The sequence below is a fragment of the Hippocampus guttulatus genome, chromosome 3 (genome assembly GCF_054856545.1).
Source record: "Hippocampus guttulatus isolate MCC_2025c chromosome 3, RoL_Hgut_1.0, whole genome shotgun sequence".
In the NCBI taxonomy this organism is placed as follows: Eukaryota; Metazoa; Chordata; class Actinopteri; order Syngnathiformes; family Syngnathidae; genus Hippocampus; species Hippocampus guttulatus.
The window spans coordinates 28,024,651-28,051,724 of NC_141263.1; the positions used below are offsets into that span (position 1 = coordinate 28,024,651).

The 27,074-nt window shown below is 46.0% G+C and overlaps 1 protein-coding gene across 1 annotated transcript; it reads left to right on the forward strand.

The window, feature by feature from the left end:
* Positions 1-1,436: 1,436 nt before the first annotated feature.
* Positions 1,437-26,922, forward strand: LOC147208103 (matrix metalloproteinase-15-like). The gene is made up of 10 exons (XM_086107928.1): positions 1,437-2,109; positions 9,609-9,757; positions 10,129-10,251; positions 11,181-11,488; positions 16,424-16,585; positions 16,732-16,931; positions 19,251-19,389; positions 21,346-21,496; positions 21,880-21,998; positions 22,292-26,922. The coding sequence occupies exons 1-10, from the start codon at positions 1,978-1,980 to the stop codon at positions 22,792-22,794; spliced, it is 1,986 nt and encodes a 661-aa protein (XP_085964054.1). The 5' UTR covers positions 1,437-1,977; the 3' UTR covers positions 22,795-26,922.
* Positions 26,923-27,074: the final 152 nt, after the last annotated feature.

The following is a 27,074-nucleotide window of genomic DNA, read 5'->3' on the forward strand; positions in this document are numbered from 1 at the left end:
AAAGCATAGGTTTCAAACTCAAGGCCCGGGGGCCAGATGTGGCCCAACATATCATTTTAGGGGGCCTGCTAAAGCAAAATGTATTTTCTTGCTAAAATAACAAAAATACAAATGGTTTTCACTATTGATAACAACAAGATATAATAAAGACTCCGTACACTTTGTATGACAGCTGAGAAGTGGGCTTTTTTTTCACTCCACTGAAAAAGATTTCAGCTGGTGATAATTTAATTCCGGAAGAAATCCTGTTGAACTTTGGTGTTTTTCTTACTGATTTGGAGGAAGCAATCCTTGTGTGTGTTCAGTGGGCCTCATCCTTTCTCATCTCCGCCAGAGGCTTAAAAGACCTCTTAGCTGCCCACCACTGAAAAAAACGGAGCCCCCGTTTGACCAATAACATTTAAATGTGGCAATTATGTTGGCAGCTCCTTCCTGGGGGGCTCAGATCAAGTCGCTAGATAAAGATTTGATTACCGTACACCGACATGACTCTGCCTCTGACGGCCAGAGGAAATGAGAGCAGATGTGTCAGGAAATCGGCCTTCTTATGCCGCCTTCAGCAGAGTGGACCATAACACAAATTGCCTCTCACATTCGTACAGTATAAAGTCAGATTTTGTCATTCGTCCATCATGCAAACCGGAAGGTAGTCTTGTGAAAATGCATTGAATTGCAAATAATGGAGGTTTCAAAATCCCATTTGGCTTGTCGGCACTTTTCAGTCCGATTTGATGACTTGCCATTTAAATTTGCGCTTGTGTGTGTGTGTGTGTGTGTGTGTGTGTGTGTGCGTGGTTCCATGCTGCACACCGCCTCCCTGCACACAAAGGTTGTTGATGTCGCCTCCCCCCCTACTCAGTCAGAGCCCGTCCTGCAAAATAAAAGGAATCGTACTCTTTCGACTAAGATTTTGCATATTGTCAAGACATGTACATGCATGTACGTACGGGGCGTGATCTTCAATATTGATCATGTCCGAACTGGATTTCATACGAAGCTCTCGAATAATTTTTTTCAGTTTTTTTTTTTTTACATTTGATTTCTTATTTTCTCTCTCTCTCGCTCTCTCTCGATATATATGTTTTTTGAAGTCACGACTGATACTATCATAGTATCGTATTATTTAGCATTAATTACTTAAACGATTATATTTTCTGGAAATAAAACTAAAAATATTGAGCACAATTGCAAACATGATATATTGAAAATAAAGTTATGATAAATGTTATATTTCATACCTTTATGATTTCTTATAGTTTAAAAAAAAAATTCATACTGTCAAGTGCTAGAAAAAAACACTGTCAGTGGTCGTTTATTTTGCAGGGGATTTTGCGGAACTTGATTTTATTTTGACAGTCCCCCGCCACACGTTGCTTCCGGTTGGTCACGCTTTTTTTGCGCGCTCCCTTGAGCTTGACAAAGACGCTCACGCGCAACTAATCAGTCGCATACTCGCTGTCCTGCTCGTCCTGCTGGCGGAATAAGAGCTTTTGACTCCGGACCGTGAGGCGAGTGTTAGCCCACGCGAGCTGCTGTTGTCCTTGTTTTTGTTGCACGTTGCAACGACTACAAAGTGCATTATTGAAGGCGACAAAACGCTCACGTTGCCAATTAGGGGCTCAGGTGCGGTGGAGTTTCTCACTTTTTTGTCTCAGTGACGCTTTCTTATCTCTGGAGGAGGAAGTCGCAAGTCCTCAGCAACAAACTCGTTCAAAGTGCACTTTTTTGTTGTTGTTGTTGCAAGGTCGCTTTGCCTACTTCAACCCGCTTGCGATAAACACTAGCTAGACCCCTTCCATGGAGGCTCAGCCCATCTCACCCGCTGACACGGAGCTTCCCGGCATGCAGGTCGACCTTTAGTCGGCTCTTGTCCTGCCGCGTTTTTCTGCCGTCTACAAGAAAGACCCCAACCTCGTACTCGCTTCGCTCACCGTATTGCACCGTTCCTGCAACGACCTCACCGACAACCAGCGGACCATGGCCGGCTCTTCCCCCCGGTTGCTGTGGAGACGGAGCCTCTTCCTGGCGGTGTGCGTCTGCGCGCTCGGGGCGCGCGGAGCCGAAGAGGAGGAGGACGAGGAGGACGGCGGCGGCGGCTTCAACTCGGAGGTAGGAAGGCCAACTGGCCACCTTCATGTCCTCGGGTCGCACTCACCTGCGCCGAAAATAAGTCTACCAAGAACAGTAAGCGGGAATGTGGGTGGTCGACCAACCCAACGGTCCCCACCACAATGGTTTGTGACCTTGTTTTTGTATTCCTCAAAACACCAAAAAATTCAGGTGCATAGAGGTCAAAAACGGAACCGGGGTTTTCCTCTTCAATATTGTATTTATTATTGTAACGTTACACACAGTTAGAATATCTGACAGCGTGTCATGTACTAATATGTGATTACATTCAAGCGTATTGCACACAAACGTTGAAGTAAAAATGGGACCTCAATGAACATTTAAAAGCAACACTTCTTAAGAACTACATGTACGTTGACCACCACTACCCTTGGAGGATAGGGACAGCCCAAGAGCGAGTAGGGAAAACCTGCAAATGACTTGCGCTCCCTTCAATCGTGATTTCATTCATTCATTTTCAGCACCGCTCATCCTCGCTCTGTGCATAAAACGCGATCCCTTGATCAAGGTTTGAAAACAAACAAGTTCACTTTGGCGTTGAACACAACTGCGCTGTCGGTGTGCAGCGATTCTTTCCTCTACCGCTAGAGGGAGCCCACATTGTCACGCTTTATTTGTTATATCGTATATCAGAATATCAAAGGCATTAAATAGTCAAGACAGTGCCAGAAAGTACTCCTTTCCTTTCCAGTGTTCGCGTGTGCCCACGCGTGCGCGTGCGTACGTCTGTCCATGTCAAACAAAAGACAGAGTTGACTTTGCACAATGTGTGGACTGATGAGCAACTCCCCAAACAATTGTTGCTTAATGAACGTACGTGCGTGTTGTGTGCACATGCACGCGCCCGTGAGAGTGTGCGCGTAAGGGCGTGCGGCAGTGTGTTTATCTGTGTCCGCAACAACGGAATTCTACTGCTGGACACACCATTAGGTAGACCTGCCACACGAGCCAGGACGGTCAAAATGATGTCGATTACAAATATATGATTGATAGTTACATTTATTTCTGCTTATTATGCTTACATTGAGCATTTTATTGTTCCATATTTATTTTTTGTTCATTGTCAACTTTGTGATTTCGCTATTTGTTTAACTTATGAATATTCACCATTGTTGGACAGTATTTGTAAACCACAACGTTGGATAGCGTGTTATTAATCATTGATTTATCGAGCGACAATTAATAATGTAAAAGATCCATTTATGAACATGCTATTAAAAGTTGCAGACAGTAAGTGAAGTCAATGAAGCCATTAGAGCTCAGTCCAGTGAGCAGTAAACTCGAAAGTGATGTCACTTTCAAAGCAAAGGGAATTGTCATTTTTTTTATTTATTTTTTGGTTATGTGTCAGTTAGCGTCTTTTTACACTTGCCTGACGGTACAGATTTTTATTGACTGATCTTTTTTTTTTTTTTTTGCACATGCAAATTATTCCACATGTCACTCCAGCGCATTACTGCATCGTCAGCACATTTCACCAGCTAAACGGCCGATATGCCCGGGCATGCTCGCTCGTACGTTCAAAACGGGACATGCGAGCATCGTGGCTCCAAAACACAAAACAGATTTATGCTGCTACGGCAAACGTTGATATTGCTGAAGAGTCCAAAACCAAATTCTTCGCCGGCAGGCTGCTTTTTTTTTTTTTTTTTTTTTTAAAGAGCACCCCGTCGTCGTTGATTGAAAGCGAGAGCGCTTGATTGTCATCTGGAATGGCCTTTGACCCCAAATCCCACTCGGGGCACACCGAGAGAACACTGACACCAAGTGTATGTGTGTGCATGTGTTTGTGTGTATGAACTTCTCGTGATAATAAACATCCAACAATCCATCCATTTTCGTAAGTGTTTCTCCTCAGGCGGGTCGCGGGCGTGCCAGCGCCTATCCCAGCTGTCATTGAGCAGAAGGCGGGGCATCCCCTTGAATTGATTGCAAGCCAATCACAGGGCACCAATCGACGAACAACCATCCGCACTCACAATCACAGCGGCCAGTCTGATCTGTAGATCATGTGACGCGCGCCCGCACACAGTGCAGAGGCATGCTGGGTAGTGACGGGGAGTTGGGGGGGGGGGGCACATCCACGGCAAGACAATGGCTCCTCTTGTGTCAAGGCACAAACGAGTGTGAGAGCAAACTTGAGGGAAGAAGTCGAGAGGACGAAACCCGATAAGCGCTCGGGAGGTGCTGAGCGCTCAAATTAGTCGCGGCCTTGTTTCGGTGATGCAATTGTGGACAGGCGCCAATTTGTTCACCGTAAAGGTTTGTTCTGTTGGGAGCTTATTTACACATTTCGACTAAATTAGCATTAAAAAAAAGTCCCATGAGTTTAAATGCAAAATTCTGATGAACATTGTGTTTGTGGAAGGTCCCCCTGTTTCGGTCCATCACAGGGGGCGGGCGGCCATTTTGCCACGTGCTGTCGAATGAAAATGACATGACAGCGCCCGGAGGCTCAGCGTGCGGATGTCACATGACCAAATCCAGAAAACGGGCGAGCTGTGACCGTTGCGACCTGAGCCCTGAGCACGTGGTGTCATTTTCAGACGGATAAAAACGGTTGCCTTTAGCTGCTTCACTCATGTTCTGCGCTATTAATCACAATGTCGTGCTTAGGCTAGTTTTTATTGAAAAGAAAACCTTTGACTGATTTCCCCTTTTTACTTTAATATGAAAATATTATGACCTAAACCCCCCCCAAAAATGGGCTACTTTTTATTTCCTACGGCATTTGGGGTCAGACGGCAGCGGTTGCGTCACCGCTGTCCGATCGGCGCGCCAACGCTCTCTTGAGGATTCCTGCTCACGACGCCAGTGGAGTTCGGTCTGCCCTTGGGACAGCTTTTTTTAGTTCAAGCCGCACCCACCAAATTGACTCGAGTGTTATGAATGACGTTGTGCTTGACTTTTAAAAGGCTCCACTTGATGGATGATTTCCATTTACAAATGGCATTGTTGTTCAAACACCTCAGCAGTCCACTTCAGACGGCGAAGCCAAACTTGAACAGATTCCTCATGACAGCAGTTATGACCCTCGTCTCTCTGTACTTATTTTGCATGTATTACTCCGCCCCCTGGTGGCGTAGGCACACACACCAAAAGCAGCAGCACAATGGCACCGGGCAATCGAGGAGGAAATCGTGCCGCGCAAACTCTTGAATTATTCCCATTCTGTTTGTGACGTGCTCCAGTTACCTGGTGCCAGTACGAACGAACACGAGCTATATGGGAGTCCCAAGGCCCAACAAATTTGAGAAGCTGTCAAACATTCCGACTCTTTCCGGCTCCTCTCATCCCTCCGCTTGCCCGCCTCCTGGGACTTTTAGAGGGTAAGTCGGTGCGCTGGGTGCTGGCTGCGGCGAGTACGGATGGCAGCGGACCAAACCTCAAAATAAAAGCCGTGTTCGTATCTTGGCTGACATTGTGGCGGACACACACATATACACGCACTCAAGCGCACACTCCGGCTTTTTACAACTCCCAGTATATTGCCGGCTTTGGCAGGTACGATCAAGGACTTTCTGAAAGAACATTTAATCGATGGGGCCTCACACACGCACACACTTACAAATGTACACGCGGGCGCGTGCGCACACGCCGAGGAATGCTTGTTTTGTATTGAAGTTGAGCGTCCAGACTTGATGCTTTTCGACGAGGCGCGTGATGCGCGCGTGGTGTGGGAAGGGGGCGTAGAGAGGGAGGTACGCTACCATCGTGCCGTAAATACACGCCGGCCGGTATGCAGGCGGACGACGGCCAACGGCGAGTCGTCCGCCGAGTCTCAACCAATTGCTGTCCCGTCCCGGCGGCTTTTCGACATTTTTGAAACACGCACGCTAAAGTCGCTCAAGAAAGCAGTTGTCTCTTGTTTGGATTGTTCATCAGCTTTCTCTTCAAGGTGTGAAGGCAAATAGCTGAGGAGTTTTTGGGGTGTCCAACGGCCCTCTATCTCACAGGGTAGATCCAGCACTGTATTTCACAGCAGCCAAATCCCATCTCCACATTCAGAACCCCAAAAAGCAAAAAAATTTAGTCAGGTGGCCATTTTTCAGCTACTTGAGGATCATTCATCTGACCTCTTAATGAATCGGCCATCGAGCACAAAGTGGAAGAAACTATTTTTGACTCTAAAATGCAATTCTCTTTATTCACAAAAGTGTTTTGGAGATGACTTGCATTTATCTTCAGGATAGTTCTACAGGATATCAACCAATGTATTAGTCGTAATGGCAGCCTCCCTTCTCACTCTGCCCACCTTCACCTTTTGTAACTAACCTTGCGGCCCATGTCGAATACTATTTTTCCTAATCTTTTTTTTTATTTTTTTTTTGGTTATGTCGCGAGCTGCTGAAAAATCTGTCATATTTAAAGCATAGTGGCCTCTTCGGCACCATATTGACACCGTAGTTCATCATCATATCATCTCTATTTCTCTCATATACGTCGATGTTGTTTTGGAGTTTTTGGACCTTGCGGTTGCCACTCCTTCGCGAGAAATGAGAAATGTGTTCTAACCTCAAACACGAAGTCTTGACTTGCCTTCCATTCAAATTCTTTGCCAATCTGCTGCGTCCACATTTCAGAAGCACACAGTCAAGTTCAGCGTGCTGCCGTTTGAATGGGTTTGACCTTATGGTTGTCATTTCTCAAGCAGACGGTCGCGTTTTCTCTTTTCCCAGCGACTTGAGTTGTGGAAGTGAAACGCGACACACCCGCTCCTTCTTTCTCCCACGAGGCGCCTTGGGATCGCGAGCAGCTGCTGTACAGCGTCACCGCCGAAAGGGCTTTTTCTCCGCTCTGCTCTGTTCCCAGACAGGCCAGATGAAATATGGACAAGAGTAGAGCAGTCCTTGTGAACTTTAGACTATTAGCATTAGCGTCGTCTGCTTTGAAGTGCCCTACACTGCTTCAGAGGGGAATCCCCCCCCCCCCGTAAAAAAAAACCTGGCAAAATTATTCACTGTGGCAGAAATCAAGCTAGCTGAGTGGAATTCCCACCATAATTCGAGCTACTCTAAGTTGAATATTGTCATAACTTCAGTCAAGCAATTCAGTCACGAAATTACCGTCCCAACATACATTCACGTATTAGCCCCTTTACACAAAGTAGGCTACCAGTGCTTGCGTTAGTTAGCTGCTAGCTAGCCCACATGGTCTCGCAATATTGTCGCACGAATTACTTTTATTATTAAGTGAATCTTAGGTCATCTATTGCTTTATTGTTGTATATAAGATAGTTGCTCCACGTGCAGCACTTTGTTTTCAGTGATGGCTGTTTGAAAGTGCTCTAGAAATACAGTTGAGTTGAGAATCTATTGTGAGCCAAATCTCCAGTTAACGTAGCTTACCTGATTTGAATGACTTATAAAGTTCGTTTGTTGTAGTTGTTCTCAAAAACGCAATCCTGGAATCCAAATGTAGAGTTGGCGCCCTAACCCTTTCATACACAAATCAAAATACATATTATCTTGAGATTTCAACATTTCAAATGCAAGCAAGTTGAAGTCAACTTGAGTTATTAATCTATTTTTTAGCCATGCAAGCCATGAAACTCAAATCCACATTTCTGTTTCATACTACATTCTTATGAGCCAGGACGTTGGCACAGCACCGTTTTGTGGATCCTGGTGCTGTGCATCTTAGCCTAGTCTCATCTAATTGGCTTGTTGTGTGTGTGTGTGTGTGTGCAATTTCACACTGTGTGTAGCGCTCTTATCTGGAAGCAGAGGTGGGTCAGGGTCATGTTGAGTTCAGCCTTCTCGCCGCCTCTTCCTGCTCTTGTGCACTCGCATGCATTCACACACAACTCACACACACTTTTTGCTGGATTTTTTTTCCCCCCCAAGCACAGGTGCTAAACGGTGACAGCATTTCTCCTCCATTTGTAGAGGAAAGTGATGAAATGTAACTCGAGGAGGTTTTGCGGAGATGCCGTTTAGTTGATGGATGGCAAAATGTCCTGGGAACAAAAGACTTGAATCATTTGCTCTGCCAGATGGTCAAATTGCTAAAATGTTCAAGTTGAGCAGTTTCAAGTGAAGTTCCTTCATGGTCAACTCTTTTGGAATCCCCAATTTCAATTTTCGTTTTATGGGCGAATGAGAAGCAACCCCCCGCCCTAAAGTCACGTTAGAAACGATGGTTTTGCGTGTTTTTAATGCCAACTTTTATTAAGCCAAGTCGGATAAAATCAGTTCGCTTCATACCGTAGTTGCCTCAGCCATTTTGAACTTACTGTCACGATATCAATTAGAAAAATGCCAAGTGTGATATTTCTTTGTGCTTGTTTAGAGTCTCAGTCAGCCGGTCATGGCAAAAGTTGAATCGAGGCAACTGGACTTGTTTGTGAAATCTGTTGTGTTTTGTCTTGTTCGACAAATAAATAAATGACTGGAAATGCTGTTATTGGGCCAACAAATTTCTTGTTTTTCAAAACAGTTTGAAAATGATTTAGACAAGTGTGTTAGTAGGCTGTTATATTTTCCTGTCAAACTCAACCACTACCCGGTCAACTTTGTCCTTTGCGAGGCTGGAATTTAGCGTCAACTAAAGACGGAGAAGAGAAGGAAGAGTTCAGTCTTATTTTATTTTTTTAACTCGATGGAAGGAGTGGCTGAGTCAACATGGGGCTTTATCAGCAACGCTTTGCATTGTGCACATGGGCGCGACCGGCAGGAGTGTCAACCTATCGAGTGTCTCAGCATTGTCTGTGTGTGTGTGTGTGTGTGTGTGTGTGTGTGATTAAGTTTCCACACAACAGCTGGGTGTATCATCTGTGATTCAAGCACTGTATCACATTTTCTCCCTCCAGTCTCTCTTGAAGCCACAAGCCCCACAGCGCACTCACTCACACGCCGCTCATCCGCCCTCTCCCGTTCGTGCTCATTTGACATATTGTGACAAATTACCGGAATGGAATAGAAATGGCATTTTGAGCCGAATAATGCTATCGAAGGTTCTTGCGTTTGACCTCATTAGGGATGCGGGTCATCACTGGGCACATGGAGACGAGCAACGAGGGGTGAAACGAGGCCTTGAGTAATTTGAGTCCCACGATTAAAATAAGACTTGAGGATTTTTTTTCTTTTTTTGCGGGCTTGTGTACGCGTTTATTTTACGTGCACCGTCAAATCAAGCAAGCCGCAGCGGCAATTGTCAATGAACGCATGACGGCGATACGTCGCCATCAATACTCCATTTATTTTCAAGTTGTTTCCTAGCAGCGGGTGGTAGCGAGCCGGCTTACTTGACTCGTCTTCCCAATGGAGGCTGGATTGGAAACTCAAACTACGCTGTTATGGATAGGGGCTAGCAGCTAGCTGCTAAGCGAGTGCCCAATATAGGCTGGCAAAAGCCACCGGATTCCTTTTTAAGAGGCGAAAATGGCTGCCTACTTTGACACCGACAGCCTGACGCAATTGCCACCGATCAAATTGAAATCAATCATTATCTAAAGCTGCTTTGTGTCGTGTGTGCAGTCTTGGCTGCGGATGTACGGCTACCTTCCTCAGGCCAGCAGGCAGATGTCCACCATGCGCTCCACGCAGATCCTGGCCAACGCCATCAGCGACATGCAGCGTTTCTACGGCCTGGAAATCACCGGACACATGGACCCGCAAACCGTCAGGTACGCACACGTGTTCAACTTTCCCTTTTAGCATTGCGACAGTCAAAGCGTACAACACTTGTCATCTTTGACACGAACGTTTTGGGCTTTTTTTCCAGAGCAAATGGCAGATTATGATATCCCTCTTTTTTGATATTACAACTTTTTATTCAGGAATATCTGCCTTTAAACTTTAAAAATAACCCACCTACTGAAAAAAAAGCGGATTCATGTTTGGACATCAGATGAATGTGACATTGATACCAAATGTTTGCGGAACCCCGTCATATGACTCTGGCCCATTTGAGAACCAGCGGTGTAACTGTCATCCTTGACCGGGGCTAGATACAAGTGGTGTCGAAAGATCAAAACTTGCCGTTTGCCTCCCACAGTGCCATGAAGAGACCCCGCTGTGGCGTGCCCGACAAGTTTGGAGGCCAGATCAAAACCAACGTGAGGCGCAAGCGCTACGCCCTCACCGGACACAAATGGAACAAGAACCATCTCACGTACAGGTGAGAACATAATCGAGCAACTACAGCCGATTCACTTCATATCATCACAGTTGGCGATCGAATCAGAACCACAAGCATCTTTATTGGCTAAGTCTATAAAAAACACACATGAGGAATTTGACAAAAAGAACATTTGAGATGAAACGCATGAGCACAGCTCGCCCTTATGTTCTGTAACGGTACCATAAGTGCAAACGGTGACAGCTGTGCAAATGATACGGCGAGATAAATAAAGTGATCGGCCGTGCAGTAATCATGTTACAATGGCGAATGTGCAATCATTCAGCGAGTCCTTGAGCACTTTCAAGTGTCCGGTGGTGAGTCATTGTGATTCAAAACAGTCGTGCAGAATATATATATTTTTGTATTCCCTAATATTTTTAGATATCAATAAGTGTTTGTTTTCTTGTTGTTGTTATTTTCCGGGATTTTTTTCCCCATTTCCAAATGTTTATCTACATTTCTGGGGTTTGTTTAAAAAAATATATAATCAAGAGAAAATGTGGATTTCCACCATTTGTGGGTCCATATCTCCTGCAAATGGCGGGACTGTAATCCGAAAATTCTGTAGTAGCTCTGTCCTTTTTGAAACAAAACACAAATCTAATCAACTTGAGCCTAGGCTATTGTTTTCTTCTCCTTTCGTTAAATGTCCAACATTTTACACTTTTTTTTTTTTTGTTTGATGGTTATGGCCAATGAATAAAATAAACACAAACAACATTTAATTAAAATGCTTTATTTTCCATCAGTCTGTTGCAGAGACAAACACATTCAACCTTTTATAGCCAAGTGCAGTTGTAGCCAAAGTATTTCTGTTGGATTTGAATTGAGCTGACATTATTCTCAAGTTGATTTAAAACACAGGCAGACGAAAGCAAATAAATATATCGAGTACTCTCTATTGATTCCGCTTTGTGGCCCCGCAGCATCCAGAACTATACCCCCAAGATCGGCGAGTACAACTCCTTCGCGGCCATCCGGCAGGCCTTCAAGGTGTGGGAGAGCGTCACCCCACTGACGTTCGACGAAATCCCCTACCAGGAGATCAAGTACGGCCGGCGAAAGGAGCCCGACATCATGCTCTTCTTCGCTTCCGGCTACCACGGTGACAGCTCCCCGTTTGACGGAGAGGGCGGCTTCCTGGCCCACGCTTACTTCCCCGGTCCCGGCATGGGCGGCGACACGCACTTCGACTCGGACGAGCCCTGGACCATCGGAAACCAGAACGTACAAGGTGCGAGTGTGGCCCGCTGAATTGCTGTGGGGGCTTAGCTAGCTAGCTTAATGCTCACTCAACTCAACTCAACCGTATTTGTAGAGCACTTGAAAACAACCACCGCTGTACACAACGTGCCGTACGTGGAGAAAATATAATTCATACAACAAACAATAAAACAAATTAAGAACAAAGACAGAAAGCACAAAAGCAGTCAAACTAAAAATCGAGTCAAAAGCCAAAGAATAAAAATGAGTTTTCAAGATGGGCAGCGAGGGGCTTGCCGAACATTCATTCCAAAGAGAGGAACCGGCAACGGAAAAGGCTCCTTCCCCTCTAAACCTCTGCTTGGTTCTCATGACCTCTAATAGTCTCTGGTCCGCACACCTGAGGCACCCGGGCAGGTTCGTAGGGGCGGAAGAGCTCAGAGAGGTAAGGTGGGGCCAGGCCTTTTCAAGATTTGAATACAAAAAAATCGAATATTTAAAAAAAAAAATAAAAAAATGTATAGGGAGCTAGTGAATGGGACGCCAGAGTAGGAGTGATGTGCTCCCTCTTCCGAGTAGCAGTCAAGAGGCGAGCAGCAGCATTCTGGACCAACTGGAGACACTTCATGGAGGATTGGCTGACTCCAAAGTAATCTAGCCGGCATGTGACGGAGGCATTAACTACTGCATCTCAAAAGTGCTCTTGAGAAAGGAGAGGCTGGACTTTAGCCAGCTGCCGAAGATCAAAAGCCAGATTGGACAATGGCACCAATTTGCTGGTCCAATTTCAAATCGCTGCCCAGTTGAAGACCCAAGTCGGAGACTGTTGGTTGAAGATAAGGAGCCAGGGGGCCCCATGTCCACAGGATGGGATGTGCAACCATCACTTGTGTCTTCTTTTCATTGAAATTCAAGAAATTTTGTTTCACATGGGCGGATGAAACTAGTTGCAGTGGTTCTAAGCCTTTAAGCAATGGTAATACAATATTAGTTACAGGCCGTGGTCATTCCGGAATCACATGTAGAAGGGTTTCCGGGCTACGGTCGCCTCCTCCCTCTTTCTGTGTCATAACAGGAGTTATAATGTTGGTCTTGTCCGGAGCACCTTGTTAGTTTATGGTGGCTTTTGAAAAATTTGTAATTGTAGTTTTTTTGTGGGGCTAGTAGAGATCAATGGCATTTCCAATCATTTCAGTGGGGAAAGGTGACTTGTGGAGGAGTGTTTTCAGTCACCAGTGTTTCCATGGAACAAACTTAGGTCTTTGCAGGACAGTAAGACTCGACTTTTACTTTCTTAGCTCAGTACATTTTCAAGTCTGTGCTTTTCTATTTTTCCTTGAGCACACAAGTTGAATCTGTGCTTTTTCTTTGAATCGTCTTATTTATTCTTGTACTTAAGAGTAGAGATTGTTAGTACCAGTACTTGTGCCATCTCTAGTGAATGAGCACTGAGAAAAATGGTAAATAATGAAGAGCGTCAAAGTCACAGCCACACATGAGCACTTTCGTCAGAATGGCTGTTTGTTTGACTTGCAGTGTGTGTGTGTTTGCATGTTGTGTTGTTTAACTTCCAGGTTCAAAGTCCTCTATTTTTCTCGTGTTTGTTGGGTCAGTAGGCCGTGCCTGCTATGTAGACAATGGCTATATTTTCCCATAGGAACGAATTGGGAGTATAAGTAATCAGGGTGGCTACTTTAAAAAAAAATTATACTATTCATCAATATGTTCATATCAGTGTTCTACATGGAAAAAAAAAATCGCAAATTGTGAACACGCGAGGGTTGATGTGCTCTGTGAAAGTATGCTAACATTTTCAGCGAGTGAGTTATTTTCTTTTGTGCTGCGGCACCCTAACGAAGCCCTTGAGAGATTCTCGGCGTTTACCCAAAAGAGCAGCCCAGCGAGACGGCGCATTTAAAGTCCGTCAGAAGTGGAAGCTTGAGACGAAATGCTCCTTCGGCTGCACTTGGAGGCCTTAATCAGTCAAGTGTGTCGACAAAGAGGGCAGTCTCCACGTGGGCCCCAGTTGAAGACACTCCCACTTAAAGTGCCATGCACACACACATTCGTGTGCGCACTCGCACGCACACACACACCTCGCCCTGTCCTTTGTGTGTGTTAGTCGATAACAAAGACAACGGTGACTAAAAGAGGGTGGCCGTGGGGGTGGGGGGTTGCTGCTAAAAGGGTTGACCACAATTGGACGTCCTCCACTTCCACAGGATACACAAAAGTAAGCAAGCAAGGCAAGGCAGCTTTATAGTGTATTTCATCGACAAGGTAACTCAATGTGCTTCACACACTTGGATATATATTGTTGAAATGCATTTACAAACAAAAGACATTTAAAAAAACAAAGTAAATAATTAAAAAGCTTTGCCCATTTGTGTGCAGCATAACAGCGAAATGCGGCTTCACCATGTTTGCTTTGAACTTTGGACTCCTCGAATTGAGGCGTGTCTGCAGACCCCGGAGCCCAACATTCCATTTCTATTTCTTTCATGTATTCAAGACCTACTTTGGAGAAATGTATCAACCAATTTATAGTCATCCAAGAAAAAAAATCAACGTAAAACAAAATCCAAACAAACCCAAAACATCAGAGTCTTACTACAATGTGAAACCAGCAGAACAAAGTGAACTTTAGGATCATAGAACTGTCTACATTAATTCTTTGAGTCCATGTGTCTTTTTTTTTCTGGCCCCTTGAGCACAAATGTTTGGCCAGCCCCGTTTTAATAAAATTTGATCCATAAAAGGGAACTGAAATGGCATTTAATGGTGAAATTAGCAACAGGATACGACAGAATATGCGACATGGCGTCAAGGTGACGTCATGGATTAGTTCCATCAATCCAGTTGAGACTTGATGTTTGCCACTGAGTGGCAAAAGAGAGGAAGGAAAAGAAGGCAGCAGCTTCGACCAGTCACAAGTGTGTGGATAGAGAGGAGACCGCTCACAGCCAGAATGCTCAGGAAGTGCGTGAGGGCTTATGTGGCCCCCAAGGAGTGCTGATGACAAATTGTGGGCACCCTCCCATTAAACTTGCCCATCCCTCATTTGTTTGTGCCCCCCTGTGATGTCCGGGCTTCATACGTGATGACTTAATCTGAGCTACAGACAAAAGTTTGAGTAGCAAGACCTTTGCTCATTCTGTGTGAATTCGCCCCAACAAAGCGTGCGAGGCCACAAAATGATCTGATCTTGGATGTGTTAAACGTCTTCATGTGACGCACCCGCCGATTCACCTTCTGCAGAAGAAGAAATCCGTAAAAGTCATGACGTTTTTGCGCCCCTTGCTGTAGTCAGCCATTGTGCTGCTTGACTTCTTGGGTGACGGCCGGAGCGCGGCGCCGAAGAATGACGGCTGGAGACAGAGAAGCACACCAGGTTGAACTTTGTGTGCGACGTGGCCAGTCCACGCCAGTGAGGTGTTGCCATGGTTCCTTCACAAAGCTCTCGTTGTCTGGGCTCTTTGTTAGCGCTTGGCTAGCTGTACAATGCTAATGTGGCCACATTCATGTGACTCACAAATTATACACGCGCGCGCGTGTGTGTGTGTGTAGCCAGGCATGGGGATTTCATTCCTACCAATTCGCAAACAAAATGGTGAAACATGTTCAGGTTCAACACAAGATTTCCCCATTGAAGAAAATGGAAATAGGAAAGGGTTCAACACCCACACTTTTACCGGTAGCACCCACGCTTTTCCCCAATGGTTTTGTACCCATGGCGAACGTACACAAACATGAAGGATGAGTATAGTCCAGAAAGTAGGTTATGAATGAATTATCTAAACATGAACCCAAATTGGGATATTTTGAATGTTATTTTTTTAAACTAAACAACCTTGTTTTGTCCAAAACAACTCAAAAATTGGGTTGTTTTTGTGGGTTAAAGAAAGCTTTTTGACCCAATTTTTTAAACTCTGTTTTTGCATAATTCTGTGGAGTAATTTAGGGGAGACCATTTAAAGCCAACGAAAGAAGCACGGATGCTTGACTAGTGAATGAAGTGAGCCATTAGTGCATTTTTTGTGGTGCATTACCGCCGAAAATTAGGGTCAAACTCCAAATTGTTGACCGTTGAGGAGTAACAATGTCCAGTAGTTAGCTGAGTTCATGGTTCAGCCAAATGCTGAAAGCTAATTAGGAGGTGCGGGGGTCCCCACATCACTTACAGGGTCACGCGGGTCACGCCATCTCTTTTCCCATCCGGCGTGTCCGACAAGTGCGGCCCTTGACGGCCGGTGAAATGTGCGATGCATATCGGCCGCCGTTCGCGTTGCGGGTCGTCTCTCTTGCTGGTGACATCATCGCAGAGTGAGAACAATGAACAGACGCCATCTTCCAGTCGCTACGCGCTGCGCCGTGATGTTCGCCGAGGGCTGGAATGCAAGCCAGATCATCAAGTCAGATGCTTTCCAGATTCTCCCTTTAACTGTTTTTAGAATCAAAGCACATGCTCATTATCATGTCGCATAAAGTTTAATGTTCTTCATTTCCCCCCGTGGGATTAATGCAATAAATCTCAATAGACAGAGATTGAGTTGATGCTCCCAGGACATTGGTTAACCCTTGAGTGGCGTTTCAGGCCATTTTGGCAGTGTTGACTACGCTACGGCCTGTAAACTAGTGATTCTGATTCAACTGGTGGGTTGGGGGCCTTTTTTGGTGGGTCACGGACAGGTAGCATTAATTCGCAGGGGTTCTTCATGTCACAAGGGTACAGACATTTCATTGTCGCACACCTCAATGTTAGGAATACATTTTGGATTTGCATCTGTCATCTTCGTCATCACTTTCTTACGAAGGGAAGTAGCTTCAACATGAAACCATTAAAGACAGACATCTATTTTTTGAAATGTCCAAAGTAAGACAAACCTCCCGAATAATTGCTAAAATCTTGCTCGTGTGGATTGGGATAAAAAAACAATGAAATCCTTTGCTTGTCGGTCCCCCGCAGGCAACGACCTGTTCCTGGTCGCCATTCACGAGCTGGGCCACGCTTTGGGCTTGGAGCACTCCAACAACCCGCTGGCCATCATGGCTCCTTTTTACCAGTGGATGGAGACGGAAAACTTCCAGCTGCCCGACGACGACCGCAGAGGCATTCAGCAGATCTACGGTGAGAAAGACGCTCGCAATTGCGCTCGCTACTCACTCCTTCTCCTCGGTCGAGACAAACGTGCTTGTTCTTTGTTTGTCATTGTTTACCGGTCAGTTTTGGGCTGAGGGCAACTGGCGTCAACAGTCTGATTGTCTATTGTGCAGGTACACAAGACAACAAGCCCACTCAGGCCTTGCCAACCGTGACGGCGCGCCGCCCGGACCCCCGGCCGCCGCACAATCCCCCTCCCCGTCAACCGGACCGGCCCAGGACCACCGACAGACCGGACCACTACGGACCCGACATCTGCGAAGGCAACTTTGATACGGTGGCCATGCTGCGTGGAGAGATGTTTGTCTTTAAGGTAAAATTCAACTCGCAGGTCCTTGCTCTCATACCTGGCAACTTGCACAATCGAAAGCAACACAATTAGACATCTGGAAAGGAAACTCAAATGGCCTGAGATCCCTTTTTCTTTTTCTTTTTCTTTTTCACTGCACACATTTTTATGTGACATTTGAACCAAAGAAACAGTGCGTCGCCCGGGACTCGAACCCCGGTCACAAGAATGGCAATCATGTACGTTATTACACCAAAGGCGCCTATAATGTATAATTTCTATTTATTGTAGATACAAAAGAAATACAATGCATATTGCTAAAATATATGTTAGAGATTAAAGACATTTAAGATGAGAAAAAAAAATGCATTCAGCCATCTTTATAAAGCCGTGTGTGTGTGTGTGTGTGTGCGCGCGCGCGCATGTGCATGTGCCTGTGTGTGTGTGTATATATCGACATACATTATATGTATATATATATATATATATATATATATATATATATATATATACTGTATATACAGTATGTGTATATATACTGTATATATATATATATATATATATATATATATATACATATACTGTATGTCGATATATACACACACACAAAATCATTGCATATCATCTTAAAGACGCGTAACATTCATATCAATCAAATAAATGCAAAAAACAAAACAAAAACAAAACAATTATCCCAAAACGAATACAGGAAACCATCCACGAAATTCCGAACAGCGCCTGTGTTCGAATCACCTCAAAGCTCTCGTCCTGCCTTGCACATTTAAATGAATCCAAATGGCAAGTGCGCTCGGCGGTGAGCCTGTTTCCTATCATGTCGCCGGAGATCGTGAAACGACAGGGCGGCTGTCTTTTACGAGAAGCCGCGCCAATAAAGTGCGGAGGTGCGGTCAGGTGTTTGGCCTTAAAGGGCCTCTGCGTCCACACCAACGTGAAGAAGTGAGCTTTTCGCCAACAAAACGGTCCACTTTCGCCTCAGCCAGCTGGCATTTTGGCAGCTGTTTTCCATTGCATGCTTCGCAGTTCGACCCATCCTGGCGAGGTGCGTTCACATTTACTTACGCATTGCGCAAACACTAAACCACCCTAGTCAACACATTTTCCCAAATTTTGCCCATATTCTGTGAAAAGCATTAAAAAGCAAAATCGATGAAAAATACGGCAACATAAAACTCTAGCAGGGCCATGACTGATGAACTGCAGGACAACCTGCTGTTGCTTTTATTTATACTGAGCAACCTGGACAAAGAGGTGTCACATCCGCAGACGTCGCAGCGTGTTCCAGTTGCTTTGTGTCTTGTCTCTGTTGATGACAGCGAGAGCCATTATGTTCCACAGCTCTCTATCTGCAGCCCGTCCGGCCTCCAGACGTATTTGCGAGTGTGTGTGTGACGCTCACCGTGCATCCTTTGTGTTCCCCATAATGAACCCGGGTAGGACCTTTTTGCCCCTTAAATACACTCAAGAGCGCAAACTCTTCTTTGTTACTGTCAACTGGTCACTCGCAGAACCTTCTATTTTTTGAATACTGTTTGTTCTGCAAAATTGCCAGTGAATGCACATGTAACTTTTTTTTGTGTGCACATGAACGTCAATAGTGCAATAAAGCAAATAATAACATCAAGTATATAAGAGAACCCTCTGCCCAACATTAGAAGCGGGTTGGCACACACCAGCCCCTGCACATGTTCGCCCTAAAAGAGAAAAAAACAAAGCCAATTTATAGCCAATAAAGGCTTCATGTTTCATGATCTAAAAAAAAAAAAAAATGCTGAAGCAAAGCCGGCCGACTTGATGCGCTGAAGCAGCAAACCGCGGCGTGTCATTCACGTGCCTGTCACATAATTACAGTTGAAGAAATTTTTGGACGTGCCCCCCCCCCCCCCCCCCCTTCATCCGTTTATTCTCACTGGCGAGTCGTACATTAAGACATTTATCTGATTTCAATGCCAAACATCGACGATCCGCTTGCTGCACCGCAGTCGATTCCCGCCTCATCCTGACAAGAAAATGGCGGGCGGATAGCGCAAACCTTGTCTGACCTCCTTGCCCGCCCTCAAAGGACGAATCTTGGAACTCTTGCCAAGATAAAGTCCCTTTGAGCATCTGGCCGTTACTTTATCCCCGGACGGTCACGGCGACTGACTCACCGGCTTATAAATGGCCGTGCACGGTGTAAATCTGTCTACCATACCGAGGTTCAATCCCTCTTCCCGTGCTGCTTTTATTAGCCTTCCTGGAACGCTCCTTTTTCAAAAGTGAAAGCGGGGATGATAGTTTTGCGCTGTAAGACGAATAATCATCGAATGGTCTTGTGTCTACCAGGGCCGTTGGTTCTGGAGGGTGCGCAGAAACAGGGTGCTGGACAACTACCCCATGCCCATCGGACACTTTTGGCGAGGTCTACCCGGAGACATCGACGCCGCTTACGAAAGACACGACGGCCGGTTCGTCTTCTTCAAAGGTGTGTTTGAAACCTGCTCAGACCGTCTCATGAGAGCAAATGCAAGAATTGGATCATGCGCAGTTTTGAGTGATGCTTAACAAATAGAGCCAACCTGACAGGTAAAGAATCGTCAACTGGCCCTTTTCCAACGCGCTTTTGCTCGTGCTAGTTCCAGGTCTGCGCCCAGGTTAGCACCACTTCTTTCTTTGTCCACCACCGAAATTGCCTCAAGCTGTAGCTCTGTTGCTTAAGATGGCTCAAATTATTTGTTGGGCCAGACCCTGGCACCAACGATGACAAATTTCTTTCTTGTTCTTGCAGAAATCTCCGATTTATACATCACAATCAAATCGGTGCTTTTGAATGCCTTAAAGCTAAAGTAGGGAGTAGGAAAAAGCACTTCTTTCAATGATGCGACACTACAATGTATTGCACATGATTTTTGCGGACCCCAATCTGTGGCTCCCGGACCCCACTTTTAGAACCGCCGCTCTATCCCATGTTACGGCACACGTTGATTAGCGAGGTCGGTGTTGAAAAGTGCTCACCATGTGTCCACAGACAAAATACCGTACAAGGTATTTTATGTACATTGGCACGTTTTCAATGTGTAACAGACTGTGGAGCTTGAAGGCGTAAGGACCACGCCTCCCCTCCACATGTAATGCATTCGCTGTAAATCTCGCTGAGCGCGGCACGTTATTTCTACGGCGAGTCCCCGAGAGCAGCTTGTATTTTTACAACACTGCAACCCAAACCTGGACTGTAGATGAGGAGGATGAGGATGGAGCAAGAGGAGGAGGGTGATGTCATAGTAAAGCCTCCCAGGGTGACACTCGGACGCACATCAAAGCGGCCAGACCTTGAGAATGAGTGAAAAAAAAAAGTGCAGATCTGAAGTATCTTCTCCAGTGGGTGGATATTTGGACAGTCTGGCTGCCAGGCCATCGGTAGAGTCTCTTGTTGTGTTCGCAAACTAGAAAAATAACTTTATCATAACATGGATTATTTGGAATGGGTGGGAGTCAAGTTATCCAGCGCGAAGAAATCAAACCGTTTACTCGGTGGACGTGACAGAGTCATGAAGTCTCAAGATCTTACCTCCACGACCATGACATTATCTTCTCGTTCCGTCCAGATGCTGAGTGTAAAGCTTTGACTTGAAAGCTTGAGGTTGGTTTGATGGGAGAAGGAGTGAGGGGCTAGAATTGAAGCCAAATGGGGGGTGGCCGTGCCAAGAGGAATGGTGGAATCCCCCGTTTTAAGAAACAATAAACCAGTGTGGGCTGACGTCAGGCGCACTAATTGCTATGTGGCCTTGCCAATCGTGTCCTTTCCACGCGGATTGTCGGATAATTTGTAATTCTTGTCAAGTAGAGGAAGGTGCAAGTTACGAATGTGAAAGTCATGAGTAAGTCTCAGCTCATAACCATCCCATTTCAAGCAAGTCTGAATTGATGGTTCCAGAAAGCCAAGCGAGTCACCTTGCCGCGTCTCCACAAAAATTTCAAACAAGTCCGGTCGAGTCACGTCATGACTTGGGCTGAGCAAGTCAGAAGCCAAGTTGTCCAATCTTGATCGGTCACAACGTTTACGTCTTATTTCTGTACGTTAGCCACTTGGCACTCGCTATCTGCCTTCACGTTAGCGTTGCATCTTTTTAATGGTCGCGACCAGTGTCTTGATTGTCTCTCATTTTGTCTTTGCAATTAAACGTATCAAAAACATGAAACGCGGTGTCTCTCCGGACAATGCCGCTTTTCAACTATTCCGTGGGCGAAGCCTTGTCAAGTCATGAAGTTCAAGTCGAGCTTTGTGAATACCAAGTCAAGTCGAGTCTATGATATGTTTCAGCCGAGCAAGTGCCAAGTGCTACTTTCGGCTACTCTGCTCTGAGTCGAGTCAAGCCACGTGACTGCAGCCTCCCACCTCGATTGCAAACGGTCAATGCACCTTCTCTTGTCGTTCCTCCAGAAAACCGATTCTGGCTCTTCCGGGAGGCCAACCTGGAGCAAGGCTACCCGCTGGAGCTGGGCCACTACGGCCACGACATCCCCTACGACCGCATCGACGCGGCCATCTGGTGGGAGCCCTCGGGATACACCTACCTCTTTCAGGGAGATTGGTAATGCAACCCAGCCCTCAAATTCACCTACATGCTGCTCCACATATGTTCCTAGAACTGCAAGAAGTCCAGAATTTTTGGTACAAAAACAGAACTGCTGAGGGCGCCGATAAGATCGCGGTGCTATCGACATTATTTCGTCCTTTTATGGCTATGGAGTGCCGTTTCAAAACAACACTTAAGCTGACTTGGTCTTGCTCAGGTCTGTAGCATCAGACCTCGCTTAGATTCATGGCCATTGCAGAGTATACTTTTTAATTTTATTTTTATTTTTACCGCTTAAAACCATGCTGTTCATGTTAACGCTGTTATGGATTTGTTTTTTTGTACAGTATCCAGCAGGTATGTGGATAAGGGCTTTTTTTCATTTGACTTGGCTGCAGGTATTGGCGTTTCAACGAACAGTCGCGCTCTGCTGACAGAGGCTACCCGAAGCCCATCAGCGTGTGGGGGTCTTCCGTGCCCTCCACTCCCAAGGGGGCCTTCCTAAGTGACGATGGAGGTGAGTGCAGATGACGAAAGACGAGCAGAGTGCTTCCTGAGCCCAAGTGAGATTGATGTGATTGAAAGACGGCTCGGGGGGAGGGCGGGAGGAAATGCACCAGACCTGAAACAAAGAAGGAGGGAGTGGTCGCTCAATTCGCAGAAAGGAATGGGAATGTTTAGCTCATGTTCGAAACAACATGCAAAGCACGATACAGTAAAAGTTTTTGAGATACGGGGTGAAGCTTGTCCAAAGTTAATCGGAACATGGCAATGCTGTGGTCTTATCCTGTGGCTTTTTGTCTCGGCCAGCGTACACCTACTTCTACAAGGGCTCCAAATACTGGAAGTTTGACAATCACCGCATGAAGAGCGAGCCGGGCTACCCCAAGTCCATCCTGCGCGACTTCATGGGCTGCGATGTGGACTTGGACCCCCCGGACACAGACGCCGACGATAAATACCCGAAGGTCAACCAGCCGCCGTTTAATCCGGACGCCGGGCGCGACGACGACGACGACGACAAAGTTGACAACAAGGACGACGAGGACCAAGATGGCGACCGGGCGGACGGAGATAAAGACGCCGATGAGGACGAGCGCGAGACCCGCGAGGAGGACACCAACGAAGTGGATGTGGTTCTGAAGGTGGACGACAGCCAGGAGCGGACCATGAACATCCTGATGGTGAGCATCCCCCTGGTTCTGGTGCTGTGCATCCTGGGCCTGATCTACGCCATCATCAACACGCTCCAGAGCAAGGGGGCACCGAGGCTTCTGGTGCACTGCAAGCGCTCGCTGCAAGACTGGGTTTGAACTGGCGACTCTTAGATGGGGGACGCTGAGCCCTGGACAGACGCTCGGCGTAGCCTCCCGCAATTCATTGAAACAGGCGGTCACAGATCCATGCGCATGCTGTGCTGACTAGGGATGGACATGACAATCGATTGATGGATCGTGATGGATGACTTGTTGATTGATCGCGATCCATGTGTCAAACTCGGTTTCTTGGGCAACATCGTCATTCTGGTTTCCCTCAGAGGGCCTTTAAGACTGAAAAACGTCTACTATACTGACTTAATACCAATGAATATTCAAAGCCCCATTTAGCAAGAAACTTGAAGTGGAGCCTTTTTTTTTTTTAACCTTAGCAGGCCACATAGGTGACTGAGTGTGACATCTTCATTCTATTCACTAATCGATCCATCGAGGAAAACTAGTTCAGTGCCCGTCCTCCCCCCTCCCCCGCCCCCAACGGTGCATCGACTGTAGTCTATTTATACGAGACAAGTTTGCACATTGTTTGTGTTCATTGGGTTTGATGTTGTTGGTTTTTGTTATTATTGACCGAGTGATTTTGAAACCAGGACGCCCCGCCCTTCTTCTTACCTCTCACCACGGTACACTCAGTTTACATTCAGAGGCAGCCTGACAACCCCTTTGCTTTAAAAAAAAAAAAGCATCCCCTGAAGCCATATGCGTTTTAAAAAGTCTGAAGAAGCCATGCCTGAAAAAACACCGGCAGTTGCCGTTTTGTTTCAAAGTGCGCGTGTGAGCAGAGCAACGCAAAATCGGACACCCCATGTTTCCTAACACACATGAAATCTGGCATTTTGGTTCTCGAATATTTTTCATTTGCGGGTCATTTTCGGAGTTACTTCAAAGACGAACCGCCGTTGAAATTCTGTCCGATTGCGAGCACATTTGGACCATTGACACCAAACACGTGGACAGTGTTGACGATTGACTCATTTTAGTTTTGGTCATCGCGCTGGGGTGGCACTTGGCATCAAAGCTTGATGACTCGGCCCCAACAATTGGCTTTGTAGAAAACGGACGCATGAATGGAGCACCACCTGCGCTTCTTTGTAATTCCAGCCCCTTAAGCCATTTTCACATTTAGACGACATGTCTACCATGGATTGACCCTCAAGATAGCCTCAAGAGGCCATTCCTAAAAAGACCAAGACAGTTTGCCAGTGTGGTTTGAAACTGCCACTCGATTTTGAGAAGCTCCTTCAAAGACAAACTCCTCAATGAGATTTTGTTCCATTGTTCATGAACTTGAACTTTGCGTACTCGACCGGTGGACGAAGGCTACACTTCTAATTTATGTGGAATTGCAGTCTTGTGTACAAGTGCTTGACCCGATTGGCTGTTTGACCAAAATAAGAAGCAGGTTGACATAAACCATCTGCTCATTTCCCGCTCTCCCACCTTCCACGTACTTTTATTGCCTTCTTTGGTAGATGTTGAAAAGTGCCCGTCAACACTCTCCAAAAAGGAAGCGCTGGCCTGAAATTTATGCGTCTCGTTCTTAGACGGACCAGGGAATTGGAAAGTCACCCAGGAAGACCACCCGTCGCCTCCACTGGAGTGGGGCGGGGGGGGGGGTGGTCAAAGTGCATCTCGACGGGTTTACAACGGGATGAAATAAGTGCAACCCGGCCGTCAATGTTGCGTTCAGCCTCTAATGGACTTTTTACAGCGGGCACTTTTTTGTCAAGGTGGCGCAGCTGTGGGAGGTGGTCCAGCCGGATCTCATGTGAACGGCAGATAATCCGCTTCGTTTAAAAAAAAAAAAAAAAAAAACAGCTGGTGTGCTCACACGCCACCAGACCCCCGCTGACCCGAAACCTTGAACCCCGAGAACCCTAAACACGCTTTCATGTGTTGAGAACAAAGACAAAATGTCTTCATTTGTCTTTCCCTCAGACCATATTTACCCCCTCATCATAATGTCGAATTGCGGGTCCTGGAGTTCTTTAAACAATCAGCCCCCGAAACCAGTTTCATTTCCAACATCACATTTGGTTGGCATGTCTAACCTGAGCAGACCCACAAGAAAATCTCAACAAAGACAGGAAGTCTGACATTTTGGTTCGAAACACGTGTGACCAGAGCATCGCTTGAAAATTTGATCATGCCATTTGCGGAAACCATTCAGAGTTGAAGTGGTCATTTTTTTGGTTATTTATATTTAAAGTTTTGATGCCTTTAAAGCTGGATGCATTTAGTTGTGGGACCCAACCCAATTTCCTCTGATTTGGAATCCATAGAAAGTAATTGACTCTAAATGGAATCGGTTCGTTTTCCAATTTTAATCTTCCAAAAACATGTCAAAGTACGGTAACTTTAAACTTGACTGATGACTGATTTTGGGTTCCATGGTTGTTTTATACCTTTGCTGTCCCTTATAAAACAAACAAAAACAAAAAGCAAAAGAAACTTGTGGAATCACTATTTTTTTTTATTTTAAATCTTTGCAGAATTTTTCAGAATCACGTTAGTCTTGTTAGCACTTGCGGTTCCCACGCTATCAGCGTAGTTAGCTTTAGCGCTTGTCACAAGTGGTCATTCATTTACCACTACAGGTACGAACAGCACAGAAGAATGAATCTTTTATCAGGGCGGCTTAGCTTAGCCGCTCAGGTTTCACATGCACGGAGAGAAAATATTTCCTGCCTTTTAAGACAAGGAAAGAATGAGGGGAAGGGGGGGGGGGGACAAGCAAGCGCTGTATGTAGATCTGAGGCAAGGCTCGCTTGTGGGAGAGGGGAACAACCTGGCTGCGTGCCACGTGACCCAAATTCCCCGTGTAGCCAAGCAGCGGCTGGTTGTGGACGAAACCTGAGCTTTAAGTGGGAGCGCTTTGTGTTTACTAACTTTCAAGGCTTCAGTATGAACGCTGACAGACGACCCGCCCTACCCCCAAAGGCTCTTGGCTTCTCAAGCTAATGTCCCCCGGATCTCCTTGGGTCCACGAGCCGCACCTTTCAAGTTCATCCCTTCACTTGGGGAACATGACAGTCGGGCCAGTTACGCCTCCCCACCTTTTCTGCCAGCCCATTAAAAGCTCTGACATGCTTGTGACCCATTATCACATACATCAGAGATCCCGGCGGTGGGAACGCTAACTGGACACGGTGCTGCGTTGACGGGAAGCAGTGTCATCTGTGCGTCTCGGATGCCGGAGTTGGGGGCAGGGCCGGTGGCAGCTAATCAGCGCTAAAAGCAGACCTCCAGCACATCTCTTCTTTCCTGCTTTTCACCTCCGGACGTGATCAGTCGACGCCAGATAATCAGGGTGACTCGGCAAAGTCCCGGTGAGGTGACCTCGATCTACTTGTCTTGTAGGGACGACTGAAATCCACGCGATTGAAATGCTTGTTCAGCATATCTTGCGCTGTCGTCGTTGCTATCCCAGGCTTCTCACTAATAGGCTCTAAATTGAGTAACATTTCCACCTCGTCGTACTGTTTGAATTGGCAGAGTCGATCCTGTACAGTGAAACCCTGCCAAACGGAACCCAACAGTTCCGCTTGGTGGAAACGTGGCTCTTTCATAGAGACGTCCTTCAAATTTCTCCAGCAGCAAAATGAGATGTGGCCGCAACCGTGCGTGCTTTGCTTCCTGCGTTGTAAAGGGCCTTTATCTGGAACTTGAGTCCACGTCATTTGCAGTTAGCAGGGTTGTTAAAGTGACTCTCAACGCCTGAGAACCAGATTGACCCTGAGCTGCTATAAACCCAACATCAAAAGCCCTTCTTGGTTCGGTCCTGAAGCCTTTTGGGATGTCCCAATAGTTCCGTTGATCTGACTGTGTTGAACGCAGCTCTCCTCCCAGCAAAATAGAGGATGCTGGGCATTTTGGGCTATCTTTTTATTGTTGTTGTTGTTGTTTTTGACACATTATCCTAGCCAGCCGCTCAGGGGGTCCTTGATGGTTGTCAGCATCTCACCCTCTTGGGACCGCGAGGACCCAATTCAGTCGTTTGTGTCATATTCGATTTTTTTTTTTTTGTACGTGTGTGTGTGTTAATAACATTCCAATTAGTTGACTGATTGTTTTGAAAATTTTGTACAATTAGTGTTGTGTGTGTAGTTGAGTGTTTTAACAAAGCCATGCTGGACATGTTCATGATAATAAAAATTTTAAAAAACACTCTTCAAATGTGAGTTGTGCCTGTGAGAATTTTGTGGTTTTTGTGCATATGTGACTGCGAGAAGGTTTTGTTGAATGTAATGAATTTAATTTCATCAAGGGGCGGATAGATACATTTGTTACAAGTCTGTACATCTATTAAAAAATATCTT

Coding starts and splice junctions, on each gene's coding strand:
- LOC147208103 (XM_086107928.1), top strand. CDS start 1,978: ATGGCCGGCTCTTCCCCCCGGTTGCTGTGGAGACGGAGCCTCTTCCTG. Junction 2,110..9,608: donor GCGGCGGCTTCAACTCGGAG/GTAGGAAGGCCA, acceptor TCGTGTGTGCAG/TCTTGGCTGCGGATGTACGG. Junction 21,999..22,291: donor CTTCCTAAGTGACGATGGAG/GTGAGTGCAGAT, acceptor TGTCTCGGCCAG/CGTACACCTACTTCTACAAG.